This window comes from Sebastes umbrosus, chromosome 4, assembly GCF_015220745.1.
Source record: "Sebastes umbrosus isolate fSebUmb1 chromosome 4, fSebUmb1.pri, whole genome shotgun sequence".
NCBI classification, from domain to species: Eukaryota; Metazoa; Chordata; class Actinopteri; order Perciformes; family Sebastidae; genus Sebastes; species Sebastes umbrosus.
The window spans coordinates 17,838,710-17,863,477 of NC_051272.1; the positions used below are offsets into that span (position 1 = coordinate 17,838,710).

At 40.1% G+C, this 24,768-nt stretch overlaps 1 protein-coding gene across 5 annotated transcripts in view; it reads right to left on the reverse strand.

Annotated features, from left to right (window-relative positions):
• Positions 1–22,381, reverse strand: part of megf11 (multiple EGF-like-domains 11) — an 89,458-nt gene extending 67,077 nt beyond the window's left edge. For all 5 annotated transcript variants that reach the window (XM_037768469.1, XM_037768470.1, XM_037768468.1 and 2 more), the window contains exons 1-3: positions 22,121–22,381; positions 3,940–4,081; positions 1,409–1,523 (exon numbers count right to left, since the gene is read on the reverse strand). In XM_037768469.1, coding sequence (XP_037624397.1) covers positions 1,409–1,515 — 107 coding nt within the window. In that variant the 5' untranslated portion in view covers positions 1,516–1,523; positions 3,940–4,081; positions 22,121–22,381. The remainder of the gene's footprint in view (positions 1–1,408; positions 1,524–3,939; positions 4,082–22,120) is intronic.
• Positions 22,382–24,768: the final 2,387 nt, after the last annotated feature.

Below are 24,768 nucleotides of genomic sequence, written 5' to 3' on the forward strand. Positions count from 1 at the left end.
ATTGATGTTAAGGACAAAATACGTTTTTTTATTGCACTTTCACATTTGAATAGAGCACTGCTTTCACTTCCATGTTGTGCCACATTCCTGCTAATGTACAACATCTTTGCATGAAAATAAGACTTAAAATAAGGCTCTTCTTCAACTGAATTCAGTGCATTACAGTGAAAACGAGTAATATACAGTACTCTTCTACTCTGGACTGCAGCTGCAACCCTATCTCGCGTTCAGGAAAGTTTGTCACAGGCTGCTGCTCCCCAAAAGTGAAGCCAAAACATCTCTATCGCCAGCTGGTGGCTGGCTGATAGTTTAAGAAGCGCTTGATTTGATATGTGGCGGAGTTTTCTATGAGCGCAGCACTGATTTTAAACGGCAATATTGCAGTCGATCATGTTCATTTAATTGTGGGAGGCCAAAATTGTCATCGAGATTAATTTTCAATAAATTGTGCAGCCCTATTACACATGGATATATCAGTATTATAAATCTAATGATCCAATATAATATATAATAATATATCAGTCAGAGGAGCCATTTTTCTGCAGAGCAAGTACATTTCATTTTTACTTTAAGCACATTTTGCTGATAACACTTAAGTACCTTTATTTAAGGGCGATTTGTACATTGTTGTACTGGTACTTTTGCTTTGATAAAGGGTTTGAATATTTATTCCATCAGTGGAAGACACTGCTGCAATCATAGTAAGCGTTGCTGGGAACATACAGTAGATTTTCATGCTCCTTGGAGAGGTTTGAAAAAACAATAACAGCACACAGGTCCTGTCAATGGATGCAGTCCCAGTGAGAGTACTACAATAACTTTGATATGCAAAGAAAGAGACTTGAAAGGAGCTTTTAGGTGATTCATGTTAGTGATATATGCAGCCGGAGGCAGTCTGAGGATATTGCAGGACCTCAAAGCTACGAACACAGCCCACTTAGGGAATTCATTTCGATGCCAACAAGGTGGAACAGTGATCCCTAAGTACACTCACCTTGGTCAGGCAATAATTCAGATAATATATCTTCACAGCTTTCTTTCCTCCCCTTTGTATCGAGGACAGAAATTATTCCTGCTTATTTCTCATAAGTGACACTGCCCAGCACAACTAATAATTATTCAGGCTCTATGGCTGCTGTGATTGATTGGGATGAGAGTACACTGATCAATTTGCCTGCGTATTTCATTTGAAGCTGCAACTCCTCCCATCTCTCAGAGCTTGGCGACATGAGCTGTGTGGGATCGATATACTGCTGTATAGATCTGGAAATAGATCTGGAACTTTAGTGAGCGTTTGTAGACGGCGTATTGAAAAAGTCCTGGAAGATGGCGCTGCTTAACTACAGCAGATTCTCTTTTAAATCTAAAATTCAATGTTTTGTGGTAAACACATAATAATAATGCTCACCTCTCCCAGTGGCTGCAGACATTGGGGTCATCCGGGTTCAGACTCCATACATTAGCGGTCAAGCCCAGAACAAGCAGCAGGGCCGGCAGGGCAACAGATGACCCCATTCTTCACTCTGAGACGGGGACAGGGTAGAAAAATAGATTGTTGTACTTTTACTGTAACTTGAACCAGATCACATATTGGTCTTTCAAATGAGAACATATTTGTACTGGGCAGTGGTACATCTCCAGTAATCTAATCACCTTTGCAGTAGTTTTTGAGATAAGATTATCAAAACACGTGCCTGTGCTTGTTAAATGGAGCAGTTTGAAATTTTTGGAAATACACTTATTTGCTTTCTTGAGAATAAGATGAAAAGATAGATACCACTGTCATATCTGTACGGTGAATATGAAGCTACAGACAACAGCCGGTTAGTTTTAGCAGAAAGACTGGAAACAAGTGGAAACAGCTAGCCCTGCTCTGTGCAAAGGTAACAAAGCCCTTCTAAGGCTCAGTAATTATCTCATTGACATTATACATTGTTTGTTAAAATGTACAAAAAACAGTGTCAAAACAACAAGTTGTGTGTTGAACGATAAAAATCGTTAGGCAATTAATTAGTGAGCTTCACCGTGTGTTCAGAGAGAATGCAAGTCAAATTTTAGAGGCAGCACAACTTCTCAAACATGGAGCGATGCAAGCGGAGGCCAATTTGCCCGAGGCACGCGAGGGAATGCCAACTGGCACAAGGTGCGACCGCGTGAGTTGAAATTTGCACTTCTCCTGAGGCTTCATAAAAGTACAGGGATGAAACAAAAAAATAAGAAAGAGGACAATAACAGAAAGAACCTGAGTTCCTGATGCACGATTTTGAAAATAATATCTTATTGCGATTATTTTGACTGATATTATATTGCAATTGCGATGATGATTTGCGATATTAGAGGGAACGATCATTTTTAAATCATTATTCCCATTTTCATTGAAAAGCATATTAAAATAATTTTGATGGGAATTTTGTGGGGATCTGTACCAAACAAAGATGTTTTTCTTAAATCTGTAGAATATGATGTGTAGACCAGGACATCTCTGCAGCACCACAATATTTAATTTAAAATGGCATATTGACACACATTTCACCTTGAACAAATATTGCGATTTCCTCCTCATCTTGCAATTTGAAAATTGCAGTAGACCGTATTGTGATTTTGATAAAACTTTGATTAACTGTGCAGTCCTACTGTAGATAAACATGCACACAGTTGGTGTATACAGTACCTTGCTAGCTAGCTTATGGCTTACGTCTGTACAACACGCCCCCCTTTGACTCAAACTCAAACTGTAAGCCTTTTGGTTGAAGAGCTATTCCTGATTCATTTTGGGCATTTAATTTTAGGTGTTTTTTTATCCAATAAGGGTTAGGGCTCTCAGGGCCTTAGGATGGTTACAATAGATGCCTGTGCTTGTTTCATATTTGCTCCTGTGCTTTTCTCCTTCAGTAAGACCTTCAAAAAGCACATGTGCTCTGCTCTGTGAGCGGCTGCAGAGATGAAACCTCCCTGTGACAGTGACAGAGATGCTGATTTGTTTAGACCAGCAGGTTATTTCATTAGACCTATAGGCAGAGGAAGAGTGCATATGATCAACGGGCATGACAGTGATGGATTCGCCACACGAGCAGGTCTTACCTTAGCACATCGCTACCGAAGATAAAGGATGTGTGACACAGGTATGACTGACACACAACATGTCTCATGCTTAAGGTTAAAGCCTGGATGGCAACAACAGTACCAGCATAACTGTGTCTTATATATGATGATGCGTTTCGGGACGCTGAACATGATGTGGCCTCTTGAGAAAAGAAAACTCACACATCGTTGTATTATAAACAACAAACCCATGAGAATAAATACAAGGAAACCGACTCCTAACTAGTTTGTTTGTATGGCTGTGATCATACGTGATGGTGTGTTTGCATGAATAAATTAGGCTGTGTGTGCCTTGTATGTGCTTCTCTGTGTTATAGGGGATGTGTTCAATATTTCTGAGTGACTGTATCCAATAACACAGGCATTCACATGTTCAGCTAATCTTCTGCATTGATAGCCGCATGTAGTTCACTCACATGTGAAAGAAAATCAATCAGACCTCCACTTCCTCTAAGTAGCAGTTCATCTGAACAGGCAGAGGTTAAATTCATGTTCATTTCCTTAACAGGATGATTAATCAAGATGCACACATGTTAAAGGGCTTCAGCTGCTTTTTATATTCATTCTCTGAAACAATCCTGTTAAATACTACAGGGACCCTGCTTGATTGACCAGAACGCTTTTATTCCTCCTGTGATTAGACCACCACCCTCAATCATTTCTCCGAACGGCTCTGGACAAGTGGAAATACCTCATAACTTGTCATATCTCATTTCGCAAACCTCACAGTCAAAAGCCTGCGGCGGGAGGCAGAGAGGTGATAAAATTAAGGATTATCCTGAATATGTGGCAAGGTAGCCGGTACAAGCAGCCAGAGGCACGTGGCCTTAAGCTCACCTAATCCTACGGCCTTGTGGACCCTGGGTGTTTTTTTTTCTTCTTGTGGATGCTGAGGGGGCTCTGGAAGCACAAAGTGACAGAAGTGCCGCTGTGCCCAGACACACACGCTCACTGGGAGAGGTGATGACAGGTCGCAGATCTGTGGGAGAGAAGAAAAATAATGAGCTTATGATGACACACAGAAGACACATGCTTGCTTCCTTGCTTGCTCTCACACGCATGCGCGCATGCAAACTCATACATTTCTTATGGGATCAAGAATCTCAATAAGGATAGAGTTCACAAAAGCTGCTCTTGAAAGGCCAATTTACTCTGCGCAGCCTCCACATCCGACCACACAGTTTTTATTCCACTTTCCAGTGTCCCTCCTACCTGGTATCCACAGACGCACCAAGTAACCCACAGGAATAAAAGCCTACATTAATTCAAGAGGGTCTAATACACTGAACTCTGTTCACACTTCAAACACTACAAGTGGCTTGTCCACAATGTGACGAGATGGCGTTATGTGTGCTCATTAACGAAGCCTACACGAGGATGATAATGCAGACATGAACAGAACATTGATGTGTTTATCATCTTGCTCACTACGCCGCTCTATAATGGTTCCTCCAGAAGGTCAGAGGGCGGGTTTGAGATTCTTCTGCCCTTCACGTGCTGTGAATTCTGAATTAAGATGTAAACATAAGCACGACAACATAATATGGCTGTTTTTGTTCTGGGCTAAATAAATAATTCAACATTTTTTCTTTGGAAAACGGTTGCTAGGGCCCAGCTGGGTGGACATTGAGTCAGAAGACTGATCATTTAGAGATCTCTGTTTGGTAATCAGAGCTGAATTTAAATTAGCCCGTCTACTGAGGCACCATCAAACAGCTGGCTAACAAATACACCTTTAACACAACCAGCACAAATATATCAATAAAATAACTCATTTGGATAAATGGATGAAGATTTGATAAAAAGCCCATACCTAATGTAATATTTTTGTCTCCACTTTCTCTCAACAGAAGCCATAGTACGTTTTTATATTTTGCTTCTGCTCAATTGTGGTAATATATATGTTTCATAATAAAATATACATTTTTAGCAGTTCTCTAACTCTAAGGATGCAACAAAGCACTTCATTTAGTTTAATTTAGGACTCTTCAGAGTTGTACGACGGCTTATTAGGGCCATTGTAGGTAAAAATAAATAAGTAAAAGAGTCGAGGGAGGGGGTAATATTCAGAGACAATCACTTAGATATTCTCTGAGATTATGAAGTCATAAATTTGTGGGGAAAAAAATCAGAAATTCTCTGAGATTAAAGTCACAAATTTACAAGCAAAAAAAAGGAATATTCTCTGAGATTATAAAGTCATATATTTGCAGGAAAAAAAACTTGGATATTCTCTGAGATAAAGGTGGTAAATTTGAGGAAAAAAGTAAAAAATGTATGAAGAAAAAAATTGAATAATCTCTGCGATTATAAAATCATAAATTTGCAAGAAAAAACTCAGAAATTTTCTGTGATTAAAATCCCAAATTTAGCCGCCGTCTGAATTTCACTGAATTAGTGTTCTAATGGTAAGTATGGGCTCTGAGCGAGCCGAAGGTCCTGAAAGATACATATACGTGTTTTCTTTCATGTTCTTTCTGTGTTCTTTTATGAAGATAAATATTAATGTAAAATGAATTAATATATTTTGCACTCTGCAGCTCACTTTACCGCAGTGTTTACACCTGTAGTGTGATGAGGTTGATACAACCCTAATTTTGTGACTTTAATCCCAGAGAATTTCTGAGTTTTTTCTCGCAAATTTTGGACTTTATCCAAGTTTTTTCTCGTTATTTATATACCTCCGCGCCGGCAGTTTTTGGATTGTCCGTCCATCCGTAGCATTCTCGTGAACGCAATATCAAGAACGCCAGGAGGGAATTTCCTCAAATTTGCCACAAACGTCCACCTGGACTCAAGAATGAACCGATAGAATTTGGTGGTCAAAGGTCAAGGTCACTTTGACCTCACAAAACATTTTTTTGCCAATAAATCAAGAATTCATAAACCTATTAAGACAATTTCACACAAATTGTCTAATAGGATAAAATGAAGTGATGACATTTTGGACAGACATGGATGTGAACTGCAACTTGACTGGTTGGCGGAGACCATAAGTCTAGTTCTTACCTACAATGGCACTAATACGCCGTTGATTTGCCTATGACCTGATGCATTATTTGTTTTTAGCAAACAGGAATTATTTTGCCTGCTGCATTTATTTCTTGATCCACCATAATCTGAGAGCACCATGCAGGCAGCACACGTGTTTATTGTCTAACGTCATCAAAAAGAGTGCAGTTGCAAAATCTGATATGAAATCAAATCTTCTGTTCTGGTTGTGATTGTTATTATTGTTATCACACTGAGATGCCATGTCCAATCTTACCCTGTTAGATTTGGTCACAATCTATCTCCACTGAGTTATTTGTGTGCAGCACAGCATCTGTCTGTATATATATATGGAAACTTTTCATCAATGGCCGATGTCCCGCAAGGAATACAAAAGGCCTCAGTAAGTAAGAAGCGCAGCATATGTCAGTAGAACAGACTGGTGACTTTAAAAAACTGAATGTCAAGGACAAAAACTCACTGATATTTTGTCATACCCGAACAGATCCCTGCTGTCCTTTAACATGGATTTTAACATTTGAATGTTTAAAAAAAAAAGACACACTTTTAATAACGGTAGGTCGAAGTGAGCTTCTGTTCATTGTTGATTCTGCATACAGCAAGTGTGAACAGAGATCACCGCATGAGACAGACAAGTCGGATCAATATGACACATTTCACTTGGGGCTCTCCTGTACGCCTCCTCTCCTCCCTGTATCTGCCGACATCCACAAAAACAGTTTGTTTCTGTTTTGACTTCAAACGTGTTCACTTCACACCGCACTAAATGTTCTCCAGAGACCTTATTCCCCCCTAAATGAATTTCTCTCCTGTTCCTCGCCACTTTGATTACTGAGACTGTGAAACCCTCTCAATCGCTGAGCTGCTGCATCTGATCTCGCTGACAAACTGCTGAAATAGCAACATCTTTTAGGCTACTGATGGAGACACGAGTGCAAAGTACGTGAGGAGGGGTATACTGTTACGGTGTATGTAGTGTTCGTGAGAGTAAGGACTATGTGAGAATAATCTTGACACGGACACCCGCGGTTAACACCTGCCTGCAGAAACATTGACAGTGATGAGCCTGAGTCACCTATGTTCCCAGCACTGCCTACCAGCAGAGACATCTGCATGATTAAAGCCATGTGTCTTCAGCGTGTGACTTATTAAAGTGCAATGCAATTAAGCACCCCGTCCCCTGGCTGACCAGCACCTGCACTCTTCCATGAATGATGCTCAGCAGGCATGACTGACTGGCACAAGTCAGAAACTCACCTCCCATCTATGGATCGCAGCTGCTCCTGAGGCTCATCTTAGCGCTCCATGTGCTCATTTATCACAATGCTCAGTTTCATCTCGCTTGTGTTAATTTACATCTACATAATGGAAATCAGTCAACGGAAACATTGCTTGGTAGTGCAATCTTTGTCTGGAGCAGCAGAGAGAATGCCTGATCAGTAGTGGGCTCCTGCGTGCAACATGTCTTTGCACGATCAGCCTATTATCCCTCCTCTAGATTCAAGCGGACGGCTCATATACAATTTTTATGAGAATTCTCCCGGCCACTCTGTTTTGTAATCACTACTGAAGGATTCCTGGAGCAACCTAATTTGGAGTGATCTAAAGGTTACAGGTGTAACCGCGCAGCGCAGAGTGCCAATGAGATAAGCCTCACTGCTGGCCGTCCCTGTCTGCATGCTGCTGGGGGCTGCGAGTCATTAAGAGTCAGGCCTCATTAGAGAGGCCATGGTGTGGCGCATCATAGACACCGCTTCCCCTGGCTTCAGCCACACACCTGAGTGTCTGATGTGTCTGATGTGTTAGAGGCCAGGAGGACAATGACATGTCGGGGGACATGCTGGTTTCTGACAAGCGGAGCAGCAAAACAACCCAAAACCCTGCTGCTACCGACCGCAAAAACTGAAGTGAAAAGCTCCTCGGATAGTATTCTAGGCAGCACATGTGCTGAGTGGTGGAAAGTAATTTTTTACCACTACAGTACATTTACACAAGTGCTGTACTTAAGTACAGGTTAGAGGTACTGGAACTTTACTTGAGTGTTTCTATTTTTTCCAAATTTATACTTATACTTACACAGAGGAAAACGATTAAATATTTTTCACTCCAGTACATTTATCTGACCGTAGAGCTGCAACGATTAATCAATTAGTTGTCAACTACTAAATTGATTGCCAAATATTTTCTGGTTTCTTTACTCTTCTATGACAGTAAACTGAATATCTTTGAGTTCTGGACAAAACAAGACATTTGAGGACGTCATGTTGGGCTTTGGGAAACACTGATCGGCATTTTTCACCATTTTCTGTCATTTTATAAACCAAACAACTAATCGATTAATCTAGAAAATAATCGTTTCTTGTTCTGCATATGGAGTATTTTTAATACTTTAATTACATCTTCTGATGATCTTGTGTACTTTTACTTGAGTACACTTCTGAATGCAAGACTTTTACTTGTGGTATTTTTACTTTTAATCAAGGAAAGGATCTAAACACACAAATATTTCCATTAAACATTAGTCTGTTCTGACCTTAATGGAGACCAGGAATCTAGTTAGTGAATTTCCTTGATTTCTTGTTTCATTCCTCTCCATACACATCACTTTAAAGAGACTTGCATTGGCATCAAGCGTATTGAAGTCATAAAGCCAGAGAGGGTGTTTGTCGCTGCATTTATGGGAATTTCAGTAATGCTGACAGCATGAAGTGCAGCCAAGGCAGCAATGTCTTATACCTGCTCTCAGTAAAAATGCACTCCTGGGTACTTTACTTTTTATTACACTTGAATGATTAGCAATGCCAGCTTGACATGATCCAGCTAAGGATTAACTTCACAATCTCTCAATCTCAGACCGGACACTGTGTGACTATATTACTGCTTAGTTATGGTTATGGACATAGGACACAGTGAGATCACGTTATTTTATATAAGACAGGATGAAAGTGCGATCATGCTTCAGCTCTGGGCTTTTGCATATGATTTCCCAAGCAGAGAGTGAAGATGGACAGAAGACAAATGCACCATATTCATATTATTAGCATGGACGACACTCATATGCAGAGTTTCAGTCTCTGAGGAGTGCTGAAGTACTCAGCTTCACTATACATTGTGCCTCTGATGATACATTGTATTAAAAAATAGAAACTAATGTACAAAAATTGTTATTTTATTTGAAGACTTATTTCAAGTATTGCAGGTGTCCACTACATATTCTAACTTTAATTGCTTGTACATTCACACAACCAGTCTGTATTCACATCAACTATTTTGATAGCTGATTAATCATTTCAAGTATATTTTTTTTTTAGAGCTGCAACGATTAATCGATTAGTTGTAAACTATTAAATCAATCGCCAACTATTTTGATAATCGATTAATCGGTTTGAGTCATTCTTTAAGAAGAAAAAATGTAAAAATTCTCTGATTCCAGCTTCTTAAATGTGAATATTTTCATGGTTTCTTTACTCCTCAATGACAGTAAACTGAATATCTTTGAGTTGTGGACAAAACAAGACATTTGAGGACATCATCTTGGTCTTTGGAAAACACTGATCGGCATTTTAAAGACCAAACAACTAACCACCGACTAACTAATAGACTAACAACATCAATTAATCAAGAAAATAATCAACAGATTAATCACCAATGAAAATAATCATTAGTTGCAGCCCTATTCATTTTTCCTTAGCGTAAAATTGCCAAACATTCTTTGGTTTCAGCTTTGGACAAAACAGGAAATTTAGGAAACTGTGATGGACATTTTTCAAAAATCTTCAGACATTTCATAGACAAAACGATTAAAGCAGCAGTGAGTAGTAGTTTGAGTTTGCAAAGTGATTAACAGCCAATAGGAACGCTCTCTCTCTGAAATGATCTGAGAGTGTCTCCCGTCATGGGCTAGATTTTCTAAAGCCTGAAAACAGAGCCATGAGGAGGTGCAGGAGTGTAGTTTTCACTCAGAGGACATTAATTATAATATGCTGAAAGGTTATTATGATTTTTTTGCCCAATGATGCCAAAAACATTCTGCCTACTGCCGGTTTAAATGAGAAAATAATCAGCAGATGAATCGATAATGAAAATAATCATTAGTTGCAGCCCTAGTATGTTTTAAAAAGGAGGGCACTTTATAAATACAAACATTTGAATTTATCAAGCTATTATGGTATTGAATAAATGATGGGATGGAAATACATTATTTAGTGGAGTTACATTCTCCTGTGTTAAGCCTTCAAACCTTCTCAACTTGGTTGCATTTTGGTGTTTCAAGTCAACCATTAATGAACTTATAACCTCCAGCTGACGGCACTGGTAACGTCGTCGGGAATTATCAGCGATTAGGAAAATCCTCAGAAGTTTTAAAACTGGTCGTTCTTCAGCTGCTGCATTAACAAGCGGTCTCATGAATCTGCTATAACATAACAGCAACAATACAACTTTCACGACTGTGATTTCTACTTGGAGGTTGAGGCACCTGGGAAAACGCTGTGCGTCGTTTAACAGGAGCTTAATTCTGGCCGCATGGTTTATTCATGTGGCGACCGCTGATATCACGACTCTCATAAATCACGCAGTGCGGCATGCTGGACGTCCACGCGCTCGGGCAGGGCTCACTAATCTCAACACCATCTTTCATCTGAATAACCTTGCCTTACCGCAGGGCAGGCCAACACCAGACACAGCCCATTGGAGGGAGGCCATCCTCATACTTTTATTTCTTTCACAAAGACTTTCTGCAGCCCGTCAGAGCAGACAAACACTGTCCTGTGTGCTCGCAGGCAGCCGTCTGCCCACTCTCAACCACAGGCAATAATAAGAAATTGCATCGTGGACATCAGAGGAACTAATCTAGTCTAACGTTAGCTTTATGAATTTAGATTCAGACTCACGAGGGAGGGGAGCAGCGGCGCCGGTCGAGCCATCTGTTCAGAAGTGGTTCAAAGAAAGAGCAGAACATTTGAAACTAATGTGAGTAAACATGATCATCAAATATAGATAATAGAATAGAGCATATAGCAACTTTGCCCTCATTTTTCTTATGTTTTTTCTTCTGTCAAACATTATTACATTGTTTTTTTGTAATTAATTGGATTTTCCTTATCCACATAACAGGCACAGAATCTATAAACATGTCGCCAATTACCAGCTTTAGGCCTACACTTTCTGTAAGAAAACTAATTAGTGAAACAACAGCACTTGATGAATCAAAACGACAATGTGCCTGATGTCACATAGCTCTGCCTGCTGCTTAGAATAGCCACTATGTTTCACCCCATGCTTCTGATAACAAACCCCAGGCGTCACAGTGACGGCCAAATGTCTTGCAATGCCCTCTGCACTACGTCTGTCCTCTCTCTGGCCTCCTGCTGCCACCAGGAGGAAGCACCAGTCGGGATCCTCCTCCTCATCGCACCAGTAAGGCTACAGACAATTAGCCACCCTGTGACTGACTGCGAGTAATGAGAGCTGCTGGAGAACAGTTGGATATCTTAGGACAAATTAATGTGTGAATATTAGCCTGTTGAACCGTCTGCCTTCTCCCACCAGGAGAACAAAACTCAACTATTACTTTGGAGCTCTGGGTCAAAGAAGCCACACAATCATGCACACGGAGCAGCCCAAACTATTATAACTGTATTCTATAAAGTTACATTCTCTACAGAGAGACAGGGACAAACTCAGCAGAAGTGTGGACAGAAAAACAAATGAACAAAAAGTGGAGGGAAGAAGGCACTGAACAGGCGAGTACAGGGACGCTAGCTGAGCAGCTCGCCATGAAATGCTGAAACAACAGCACGGCTGCCAGGGCAATTTTACACCCCAATAGTTTCACACCTCAGCCACCAACCCCTTCCAACTCTGAACCTTGTGTCTTCTTGGTGTCTTCATTTATTTTGTGTCAGTGTCCAAGATGTGAGAAGCCAAGCAGTGAGAAACTCGTCCCAAATGTCGCAGGGTAAGCGGTGTGTGAAGCAGACGTGGGGGAGCGAGGAAGAGAAAAGCCACTGCGCCTGGATGCACCTTGCTTTCTGTGCAGACAATCCTCTGAGATCTCACAGGAGGGGTTGGTTTTTTTAGTGCTGCACTTCAAACTAGTCTTACACATAGGAAAACAAATAACATATAACTGTATACTGATCACTGTTATGTACTGCAGTAGTGGAAGAAGCACGCAGATACTTAAAGTAGTACCAAAATATTAATGTAAAAATACCTCATTACAAGTAACGAGTCCTGCACTTCAAATCTTACTTAAGTAAAAGTAGAGATCAGCAAAATGTACTCAAAGTATCAAAGTAAATGCACTAAAATGGCCTCTGTAACTGATATATTATTATATATGACATTATTAGACCGTTAATACTGATGCATCAATGTGTAAGCAGTACTTAAAGGAGCAGTGTGTAGGATCTGGCGGTATCTAGCGGTGAGGTTGCAGATTACAACCAACTGAAGCCTCTCCCGTGTGCCAAGCATGTCGAAAAACTACGGTGGCCGATGCAAAAATGCAAATAGCCCTATCAAGAGCCAGCTGAAAGAGTAGCTTAGGTCATCTGGAGCAGAGCCAGTGCGTAGAGTGTGTGTGTATGTGGGAAGTGAGTGGTGAAGCAAGAGAGAGAGAGCGGCAGCAACGGCAGCAAGTAACGTTATTGACTCCATCCCAAGCAGGAAAAGTTAACCGTGTTTGTCTGTTCTGGGCTACTGTAGAAACATATGTGAAGAGGACCCGCTCCCTATGTAGATATAAATGGCTCATTCTAAGCGAATGAAAACACAACGATTCTTAGTTTCAGGTGATTAAACACCAATAAAAACATATTTATTATTATTAGTATATTCCATTTATGCCAAAAGATCCCCCTAAATGTTACACTGTGGTGAAGCTATTTTTACTAATTTATATGCTGTTTGGGAAACATCACTTAACTCCCTAACTCGGGGTCGGTCGCCCTCCAACGGGTCCCAAGATAAATCTGAGGGGTCATGAGATGATTAATGGGAGAGAGAAAAGAAGAAAAACCTAAGTACTTTTTTGTTTTTTACTTTTCTCTACTCGTTGATTTGTTGTGATATATTGAACAGCTATTGAAATGAAACTATGTGAGAAGTTTAGAGGAGAAATGACTGCCACAACTCAGACATCTGAAACATGACGAGGATTCACAACTAAACACTGATATGTCTTTTATAAGGGGTCACCAGTCAAAAAGGTTGGAACCACCAGTTTAATCTTTAACAATGTGTTTTGTTTTTTTTCCTCTTAGTCGATCAGTTGACTAATCGGTCGTCTTGGTCTTAGTCGACTAAGATTTCTTTAGTTGATTAGTTCTTTTTCTTATGTTTTTTTAATGCTGAATGACTTATTTCCAAGAAACTTATGAGCACGTCTCTGGTAAACACAAGATTTAAAGTGGTGCTTTTCTGTGATTCTTTGTGGAGAAACTCAGTTTCACAGATCTGTCAATTAAATCAACTAATTGATTAGTTGTCAAAATCGTTCAAGCATTAGTCGATTAAGAATTACTTTGCACTACCTCAAAATTTTACTTGTGTACAGTACTTGCATTAATGTACTTAAGTACTTTCCATATAGGGCTGGGCTATTAACCAATATTATATCGATATGATGATAGAAGACTAGATGTCTCAGATTTTGGATATCGTAATACGGCATAAGTATTGTCTTTTCCTGGTTTTAGAGGCTGCATTACTGTAAAGTGATGTCATTTTCTGAACTTACCAGACTGTTAATTAGACATTACATCTACATTATTGATGATTATTTATCAAAGATGGTTGTCTAAATATTTTGTCAAAGCACCAATAGTCAACCCTATATAATCTTTGCAGTGGTTTTATTTTGTCAAAAATATGGTGATATTTTATTTTCTCCATATCACCCTGCCCTATTTCCACCACTGATGTACTGTAGTTTTGTTATTTTAACAATCAAGTGCAGGCCAACAGACTCCACTGCTAATTCAGAGAAATTCAAGACGCTGTGATCTCTCGCACACGACTCTGTGTATATTTAAGTGGAATTTCTTTTCTAAAAATAACCAATTATTAATATAACTCTTCATGTTCGACTAAAAGCTCCCACATTCTCTCTCTAGATCAATGGTCCGCTTCCTCGTGTAGCGCATTAACCTTCTGGATGACTAGTCAATGACTGAAAGAGCAATGATTTACCATCATGATTATTAAATCTGAAAATATGCTTCTGCAGCACGTTAAGCCCGGCCATCGTGCAACCAGGTGATCTCAATTTGGTGAAATGAGAGCTCCATCGAGCGGATTTGCATTAAAGATGTATGCCCAATTTTTGCCACCATGACCTTTTAAATGTCCTTGAATCCCCCTTGAGCCAAACACGCCTACAGTACTTAGACTGAATGCATTTTTTAAAAAATGAACAAAAGAGAGGAGTGCTCTCTGTTCAGCCTGCCTGACGAAGATGCCTGCATTCATCACTGACAAGACGGACTCAAATGAAGCCAAAATGTGACTGATATTGAAAATACACATAAATCCAAAGTCAAAGGCATTAGGAGGAAGTTGCTTGTACAATCATTAGGCTACAGAATATAAAACCACTGGGCTGAAGAAACAATGCACTGAAACGTGCTCGATATAAATCATCTGCTTCATTAGAGGTTCACATTGTTAAAACTTTTTCTCCATCTCTATTTCTCTGCAGTGTAAAATACAACGATATAATTGTGTCATATATCACAATAGCGTAAATATCACCATGCAATCCAACATACAAAATAAAATAAATGTTGTTATCTGATGCTCTCAGTGTCTTTGATTGCAGCCTTATAACAAATACTCTTAAAAATCCATACAAACCAAAATGAACATTGCAGCTACTCGACACCCTCACAACCCTCCCTGCTACTTTTTCAGCCATTATTCTCTCCACTCTCCCATGTGCTGTGGCAGGCGGGGCTGCCCGGTGCTGGAGCTCGGGGTGCCAAGTATTTGTGCCCTGACCTTCTGCTCTCTGGACGGGTCCGAGAGTGAAAGCATTGCCTAGCGAGGGGCCAAAGGAGATGGGACACTCGGCCTGCCTGGTGTATTATTCATGAGTCGCCCCTGTTGAGTGGGCAGTTATTCAGCATCCGAATCCCAGATGTGGTTCAATCTGTGCTCCATTCAGCGTCCTGACTGCCGGCCATTGATCACGAACGAGGTACCCGGGTGCTGAATAAGCGCAGGGGCTTTATGTTAGAGGGCTCAAAGCGCCTCACTGATAGCACAAAGATCCATCACTAGACGTTGGACACGGGCCAGAGTTTGCTCGCTAGAACTGATCGGACAGGCTGAGAGGGGATGCAACATTTATTAAACAGGAGCAGCACAGCATGTGGCGGAGATGTGGCAGTAATACGTTATATGTGAGGGATCCATGCAACGTGGCAATAGAGCTGAGCGTATGCAAGTAAGCATCTCTGCTTCTGAATCAGATTTCACTTCCACAGAAGTCAGCTGCACTGTGATTATATTTATACAGCAAGAAGTACACACTCACACACACATAGAGAGAGAGGAAATACTATGATGAGGTCCTTCTCTGAAAGGTGCCAGAGGCAAGGCATCACACTCTAATAGGCATCACACTATTAATGGACAGTTGAGCACGGTGAATCATTTGTCCACTTTAATCATCAATCAAATATAGGCAGACAAATGTGGCATGACCACAACTCTTCCCTGGCCGCATTTGTCAGGATGATGATCATCCATCATCGATCATGTTGCAGAATTACTGTCTAATTTGAAATGAAATGTGAATAATAATTACATGTCAGCTCAGACATACAGGACTCGCTGTGGTGTTTATTGAAACGGTCCCTACATAACAGTCTTCAGAGTTCATGTACAGGTCAGCGTTTCATGTTAATTACTAGGGGAGGAAAAAAGAATTGATTCACCTATGTATTGCAATTATTTTTTTACAATTTTGAAATTGATTCTTTAATGCCAGAATCTATATATTTGCTTCATTTGAGTCTATGCAGAGGTAGAAGGAAGTTACTGCTTTTATTGTTGTTGTAGTTTGAGTAACATGACGTCATATCTGTTCCGTATCCGTCAACTAAAACAAACCGCTGTCGGCTGCAGCGAGCCAAAACGAAAAAGTAGAAAACGGTGGAGGGTCCGCATGGATACGACCTGCACCCTCACATTTTAAATCCAAAGTGGTAAACACTACACATACAGTAAAGTATGGAAACACTTTGGGTTTCACACATTGACAGGAAAAGCAGAGTTAGACATCACGGTTAAAGCTGCATGTTAACTCTGTCATGGACAGGAAACGTTATCGCATTGCGGTAACGTGCAGTCGAGCCAGCCATCACTCTCATCTCCGTGGTCAAATCGGCCGACACAACAACTGTAGAGCACCCATATACTGACATTTATGGTAAATACATTCAAACGATCCCAATAGAGCTGACCATGGATGTATAAAGAGAAGGGAGCTGACGGCAGAGCTAGCGACGCACTTGGTGAAGTTAGCGGAAGTATACACATGACTACATCTGGTTTTCAAAATAAGGTGCTAACAAAGGGAACTGTATACAGTATATAACATACATATATGGAAATAAGATTGATTGGATTATATTAACCAGAAGAATAAAACATTACATGTCTCTTATAAATTAAAAAAGAAAATACCACTAATTTGTGAGGGAAATGTCTTCATTCTTTGATTTTTGAGTTGCTGAAAAAAATAATAATAAATAATTCCTGATAATGACTGATATATTTGACTTCAGGACATCCCTGACTACATACATACTGAAGATCAAACATTTTTACTGTATCAAATTAGATGTTTTCCAAAGTAAAAGTCCCTAGAAGTGTATTATTCAACTTTTTCCCATGGTCTAGCGTTAAAAAAGTTAACAAAAATTGCAATAAATTGTAATTTCAAATCACAATACTTAAAAATCGCAATACATATCGAAGTATCGCGATAGTGTCGAATCAGGAGATAGGTGTATCGTCCCAGCCATATTATTAATTAAATACTTTTTAAGATCAGTATTAAACTATTTTCCAAATTAATTTTACCTTTCACACACTGGATCTCTCTTTTGTTAGCACATGACATTTCTGATTTAATATTGTTGGATAATAAAGGAGACAATCTGAGGAGTTTCAACACATTTAAGACCTATGGAAAGTTCACAACGTGGGATGCTGGGAAATGTCTGAGTTTCTTTAACAGGAAAGGGTATTTTTTTTAAATTTAGCAAGCATTAAAAATGGCCTCACTCTTTGAACCGAGTTATGAATCATCTTTTACATAAACATTTCTTGGGTTTTTTATAAAATGAATCACTGATTTTCTCAATATTTTAAAACACTCTTCATGCCTCTTAGGGCCTTTTTGATGCTGTCAAAATAACATTACATATTCAATTTCAGCATGTTTCTGAGAGGACCATATTTCAATTCTTCCGCTCAACAACCTCGTTTCTTAAAATAAAAGATTAGCCAACATTTTAGATGCTCTCAGGTTTCTCCACAGTCTAAATAAGTGATTAAATCCTTTTTTAAAACTTTACAGTAATTAGTAATAAAAGCCAGTAAAGCCGTGAGTAAGCTATGCGTAAAAAGCATATGCCTGAGACGGAGAAGTGGATTTTTGCTGTCTAAGGCGTAATGATGAATAATAGCCTTATCAACAAAGCACAACACATCCCAACACGCTGAGATCTTATCACTGCTCATTTCCTCAGCTCATGTATTTCCTGTATCTCCGGTGGGATAAATGTGTCGCGTGGTTCCCTGCACTCCCACTGACAACCTAGTCATGTCAAAAGACTCAGGCTTTATGGTAACGGTCCTTTCACGAGACAAGAAAGGAGAAAAAAAAGTGGCAGGTGTAAGCAGATGCATCAGCAGTATTTGCAAAAAGTCACTAGATTCCCACGAGGACAAGCTAGTCATTAAAACAAACAAGAAAAGAACTGATGAGTGCATTAATCAGAGCGCGGCCAAGCATCGGCGGTGAGCTGCAGTCCGTGGCGTTCCTCCCCAGGAGCGGCTGCACCTGAGGGAGGGGGGATTAACGCAGCTCTACGCTGGAGCTCCTGTATCTGAAATCTGCCTGAGCTCATCGTTTCTGCTCCTCGCTAAGAGGCTGTGGCTGGATATCAGACTCAGGCAATCTATTCCCCTGCAGAGCGCTGGCTGACCGACATCAATGCCGTGCATTGTCGAATTATTAATTAAATGCATGCAGGCGTAATCAGATGCAGACATGGTCAGACCTCTGGGACGGCTAACATAGAATTGAAGCTGAATCTAAATTGCAGATTTCTTTCTTATTTTTCAATGCCAGCCAGCTTTGCTGTTTTAAAAATTTAGCATCACTTTGCACTTATTTAACTTAGTTTGGATGCAAATCACGCACGACCATGACTTTTCTTACAGTCCAGACAACAAGAAAATACATGACAAAACGGATTTACAAAAGTCTGCTTTTACAGTCAAATAATTCAGTATAGGCTGCAGCATAAATATGTTTACATATAGGAGATAAGATGTGGGTGTGTATGCTGTGTTATATCGTTTTTATTCCCTCTCCACAGACGTGCAAAAATGCCACAGCTTTCAAACGTGAAACAAAATCCTCCATATATTTCATTAACTTTTGTTAATGCAGTTGCTATGGCTCCGGGGTATTTGCTCAATGCCTGCACTTTTGCTGAAATAATAAGATCCATCAGTCAGCGCGGAGCAAAAAACAGCTTAATTTGCAGAATAAAGGTCATTGGAGCTGTTACTTTTGAGGGGCTTTGACAAGAGAACAGTGTTCAAAACAACAAACTCTGGAAGAAACACTGCCTTGAAATATTACAGTATACACTGAGGTGTTCACTTGTAGTTCTCAAAATCAGTGTCAAGCTTATAACGCTGAGCTGACTATTATGATTTGCCCTTGTGAACTGGACCCAACCCACTCATTTTCCTACAGCAGCACACGGTATATACACTGCACATCTCCGTTCACAATGCCAGCAACACATCTGGCCTGTGGCGGGAAAACTATTTCTCAGCATATGTGCTGATGAGTGTTTCCAAATCTTTTAATTCACATGTGATTAAGAGATTATTGAGCGTGCACGGGTCCAAACCAGCGTCTCATGAAGCGTTAATTGCATTCATTGAATATTTAAAGAATGAATCAGTGTGTCCTCTAAATCCAACAGATATATAAAATGTACTTATACGCTGTTCTCGTATATTCTTTTCATTATGTCTCATCTACGTCGTGAATGGCTTTTACTGTGTAAAATCAAATTCCTACCATGTTTGCCAATGGAATGTGTCCTTGTGAAGTGAGAGAGCTGTCTGCCTTCCACAGCACACACACTCTCTTTCATTAATCAGCACTAATTAAACGTATTGATTGAGCCAAACATCAGGATTTCCAGTTGAAAGGGTTTACTAGACTGTAAAATGCACACAACAAAAAAAACACTACCAAATGTAGAAGCCACTTATGTGCCCTTGAAGGCTCCGTTGCTTCAGAAGAAGCTCAGAAAATGAGACAAAGATGCGTACGCTCACTTCTCATTAAGTAATGTCAGAATCTGCGGCGTCTCGAAGGCAAATGTCGTCCTTGTCTCTACGGCGAGCTGAAGCCACTGAGGCTGAACTGAGTATCAATTTGTTTTCTGGCAGCATGATCTCTCATGCAGGATACAAAAAGTTGTGTGAAATGAAAACGCAGCTTGAATCGACCCCTAACCCTGGAGGACCACCAGATAGTATATAACAACAACAAGAACCTACACATCACAAGTTCTGATGAACAGACACTTTATTAGAGGGGGAATCACTTTAAAGCTCACTGAACATGTTACAGCTCAGTGCATGTCATCCCTCGACAGACTGAAGCTGTGTGTGGGTCTGATAAAAAAAATAAATCTTTTTGACCACATAAATGTTCTGCACACACAAACAAATAAATCTAAAAATATATATCATATAATTTTTGTTCAGACTTTTTCCATATTACCTTAAATTAAAAAAAGTTGTGTAAATGTGCATAATAAGGGGATGATATGACCAGATATTGCTCTCCAAAGACAACCATCTATCTCCAAATTAGGTGATTTTTAATTAATCAGATAAACTGATGGATTCAAAAGATTACAGTACTTCTTAAGATAAATAAATAAATAAATAAATAAATAAATAAATAAATAATTGGATTAGCCGACAATTGCATTGACACAAAGCACAAAAAGGCGGTTATTTATGTTCAAGGAAAACTGATATTTTGGAGATACCGTTCAGAGGACAGTGACGAAATATTAAAAAAAAAGAATATATGGGTTTAGTCAACTTGTCTGACAGCCAAAATTACATCTACATTAAAGTCGTAAATGAAAGAAAATAAAAACGTGAGACGTTAGTCCATATTTTCTGTTATTCTGAAGGGCCACGATGGTCCAAAATCACAACTAACTTTGTTTGTTGCTTCACTGGATTAGAAACTGGGAAACTGGTCATCTAACTTTGTAATACAAAGGCAAACAGCAATTATGAGATAAACATGAGTTTGCATGATGTGAATTATTTATCTGTCGATGTGTTTGTGTAGTTATAAAGGAGGGGAGGGAAAAAAAGAGGGATGTTAACATTGGGAAGTGATTAAAGACATCATTATATACCCAAAAACAAGACGTATTGTCTTATATGTATATCTTGTATACAGAAAGTGTCAGTCTCGGGGTCAAAACAAAACCTGCATTGCTGTCGTGCCAAGGTACATCTATGATAAATGACTTTATGACAAATTGCTATAATGCGGGGAACCCATGCAGAGCGGCTCCAGTGTATGCAGCTCTAACAGGGCAAAACAACAGTATATACTGTAGGGCTCCAGTTGCTTCAAATGAGACAGGGTGTGTGTGTGTATATGTGTGTGTTGTTGTGAGCGTGCACTTAATGTATCTACCAGTTAAATCATTTTTACAAAAGCCATCTTGGTCTGTTTATTTTCCCCACAAAAGGAAATCAACAGCAGTAATGATTTCATTATTAAACCATGGTGCTAGATCTGCTCATTGACTAATAGACTAATGCAACTTTAATCAGCTGCTTTATCCTGCACTCTGTTGTCATCTAGTGGCACAAAAGTGACACAACACAACCTTCATTCAATACTGGAGCAAAAAAATGTGCATCACATCACAGCTGCTGGATCCACGTCTCATCCTTGACTTATAAGGACACAATATTATGTAAAAAAAAAATCCTCATTTTCCTCACAGAAATTCACCTTTAGATTAGATTGAGAAGGCATTGCAACACACACACACACTTGAAGCAATATTAAATGTAAAATAATTTAAGGTGAAACCAGGAAATGCAATATTATTATCAGTCATGAAACTTATCAGAAACATAAAAAAAAAACGTAAATAATCTAAACTGAAGCAGTTCAGCTGCTTATGCACCCTGTAACACACTTCTCCATCATTAGCATTCACTGCATTGCAACAACAGGCTTTTAAATCTCTTTCTTTCCTCAAACTAATAGTTTTCCTGGCAGGACATGCAGCCTCGGAGCCGTGCAAAAACAACCCCTTCCTCCCCCCTAAAAAAACAACACATGTCTGCAGAATTATAAACCTCTCCGGGTGGGGATGATACAGCCCTTTTCTTTGGCACAGCACGCACATTTCCATGAGATAGACTCGCCAATAGCCTAATTAAATAGAAAGCACTATTTGTCACATCAAGCAGCCAGCAGCAGCAGAGCTCTCTCTCCAAAATGCCAAAAGGACTGCGCCTCAAGTTCAACAATACAAACAAACATCTCTTCTTTTAACAAACATCTGCAAAGCTGTTTATCATCACAGGCACTGTGGTCGATGGTGGTGACATGCCTGCTGCTGCAGCATCATTAGCTTCCTCTGCAGATTCAATCAAAGACCCTTTTTGTTTTCGCGTTTGAACTCACCCTTCAGGAGACTTTAGAGATTTTAAAGTTATCGCCCTCGACCAGACAGGATTCAGCGGCTCCGCGGTGTAACACTGTCTCCCATGTTGAACAGAGAGTTAGAGCTCAAAGTGCAGGTGGGTGAATGAAGGTAGCAGGTAGTTTTCTGGAGTTGTTCAGTAGCAACACGGCGCCGAGCAGAAGAAGTCATGTGGTTGTGTGTGAGAGGAGCTCTCCGCTGCTTCCTCCTCTCTTCTCTCTCCTCTTCTCTCTCCTCTCCTCCTTCAGAGACTGAAGCGCGGCCCACTTTAAACTCTGGTGACGTCATGGGCGCTGATGCTGATGATGCACCCCCGCCCCCCATCCTCCACGCCCCCCAGCACCCAGCCTCACCCAGCCTCCCCCATCTCTCCTTAATAAAACATAATCCCATAATATTATAAATTAAATATTGCTCAATTTGGAAATGCCCCTTTAACAGGTAAACAACCTGTAGGACACTTTAAACCAGGCTATTAAAGGGATTGTTTGTAATTTCTTACAATATAAATCACCCGGGTCGGTGTCCCATGCGCGCTCGCGTTTGTCTACGTTGTTCAGACTCAGACACTAACACAAACTACACAGAAGCACCAGAGCCGCAAAGTTATATCTAGTGAAATCTTCTTGTAAAACAGTGTTGGCTGCGGTCGGAAGACTCGGAGAAGACCGTAGCTTTGGTCTCCGTGGCCAGAGTCTCTGCTGTACACTGCTCCTCTGCTCCTCTGCCTGCTTGCCTTCACTCAGCTCGCTCCACCTCACATGCATTCGCGCACACTACACGCTGCAGACGACTTCGTAGCTCTGAGAATATCTGGTAAATGTAGACCAACAGAGGTTTTCCGTGTCTTGTGAAGTGACGGGGCTCCGCAGCGAGGGACATTATCGTCTCTGCCCGGGTGCCAGTGTCTTCCCTGCTTCCTCCATCCGCGGCCGGGAGGCTGAAGCAGGAAAAGCCAACACTAGGATAAGCAGTGATTCATGGAGACCTCCGTCTGTCCAGCTAACATTAAGCTAACTGACTTTCGTTGACGGCCACAGGTGTCGCTGTTAACAAGCATTTCTGATTCTTACAAACAGTCCCTTTAAATAGGCATTATCAGTCGCTACAAGCCCTATAGATGTGGGTCAATAGGGGCCTACTACACCCACTAGTAGGTTTTATCATCTATTCACATGGTAGATCACCTAAAGAAGGTATAAAAGAACATGACAGCGACCCTATAGCGACCGTAGTAATTATGACTGTGACGCTGTAGTATATAGACAGTGTGAAACGAGACCGGAATTCGCATCTTGTGTGAAACCAATAATGTGTAATTGTGTTTGTAGTTATTTTAACCCCAAAAAGTGTTTGTTTGTTTGTTTGTTTTTTGTCTTAAACCTAAAGAAGTTGTAGTTTTCTTGCCTAAACCTAAAGAGGGTATAAAAGAACATGACAGCGACCCTAGCGACCGTAGTAATTATGACAGGAGCAGAAGCGGAAGTCAGGCGCGTGTAGTATAGACCGTGTGAAACGAGATCGGAGTTCGCATCTTGTGTGAAACCAACAATGTGTAATTATGTTTGTAGTTATTTTAACCCCAAAAAGTGTTTGTTTGTTTGTTTGTTTTTTGTCTTAAACCTAAAGAAGTTGTAGTTTTGTTGCCTAAACCTAAAGAAGCAATTTTTTTTGTGTTCAAAATGTGACATTTCATTCAGTTTTACATGTTAGAACTTGTTGCTTTTAAGTTTCATTTTCACTTTTTCAACGTAGTATGGTCAGGATATATTGACTGTTTTATAAAAATAACTTATATTCACTTATATATAAATCATATTTGCTCCATTTCTACCCACCCACAGGTGAGCAACCTTTAGGACACTTTAAAAATGCAAAAATCTTATTCCATGAAAATCTGTCAGTTTTGCCACACACGGCTGCAACACTCAAAATTATATATGAGGTGAAAGTGGGTAAATTGCCCGGAACAGCGTAATTATTATAATTAGCTCCTATATGTTTCTGCAAAAGTGAACATTTCTCCTCTGAACCAGGAGAAAAAAAGATCATGTCAGATGAGGTTTTTCTTCAAGATTGTTCAAAACCCACCTGTACTGACGTATCCTCATCTGCCTCTGACAGATTTAAGCTTCAGAGCTTTAGAGATGAAGTTGACTATAATAATTGGTCGCATAAAGTCTTTAGAAAGTTTCAGGCAACCTCACACCTCGCAATCCTGATGTCTCCCAGAACAGACAAGTTCTGCCGTTTGATTTTCCACATGGAAGATTTAGAAATCTAGCGTTGAGTCTAGTTTCTCACCGTGACATTTAATAGAGTTGTTTCTTAGTGGGAGGTCAGAGGTCGGTGCTCCATTTTTTACTGAATAATTGTGTTACGTGGAAAACATTTTAAAGGATAAGTCTGGTGATATTCAACATTGTCCTTATTGTCAGCAAAACCAACAATGATCCTACAAACAAGCATTGTCCACAGTTAATTTATAAATGCTCAGGATCTAAGAACAGCATGCGTTCACTAGCTGTCAACATCTTCATCTCTAGTCATCTGCACCACCAATCAACACCTCTGCAGCTGCTCAAATCTCGCTATTGGCCTCAGATAAACTCTGCTGAGCCACTCATCT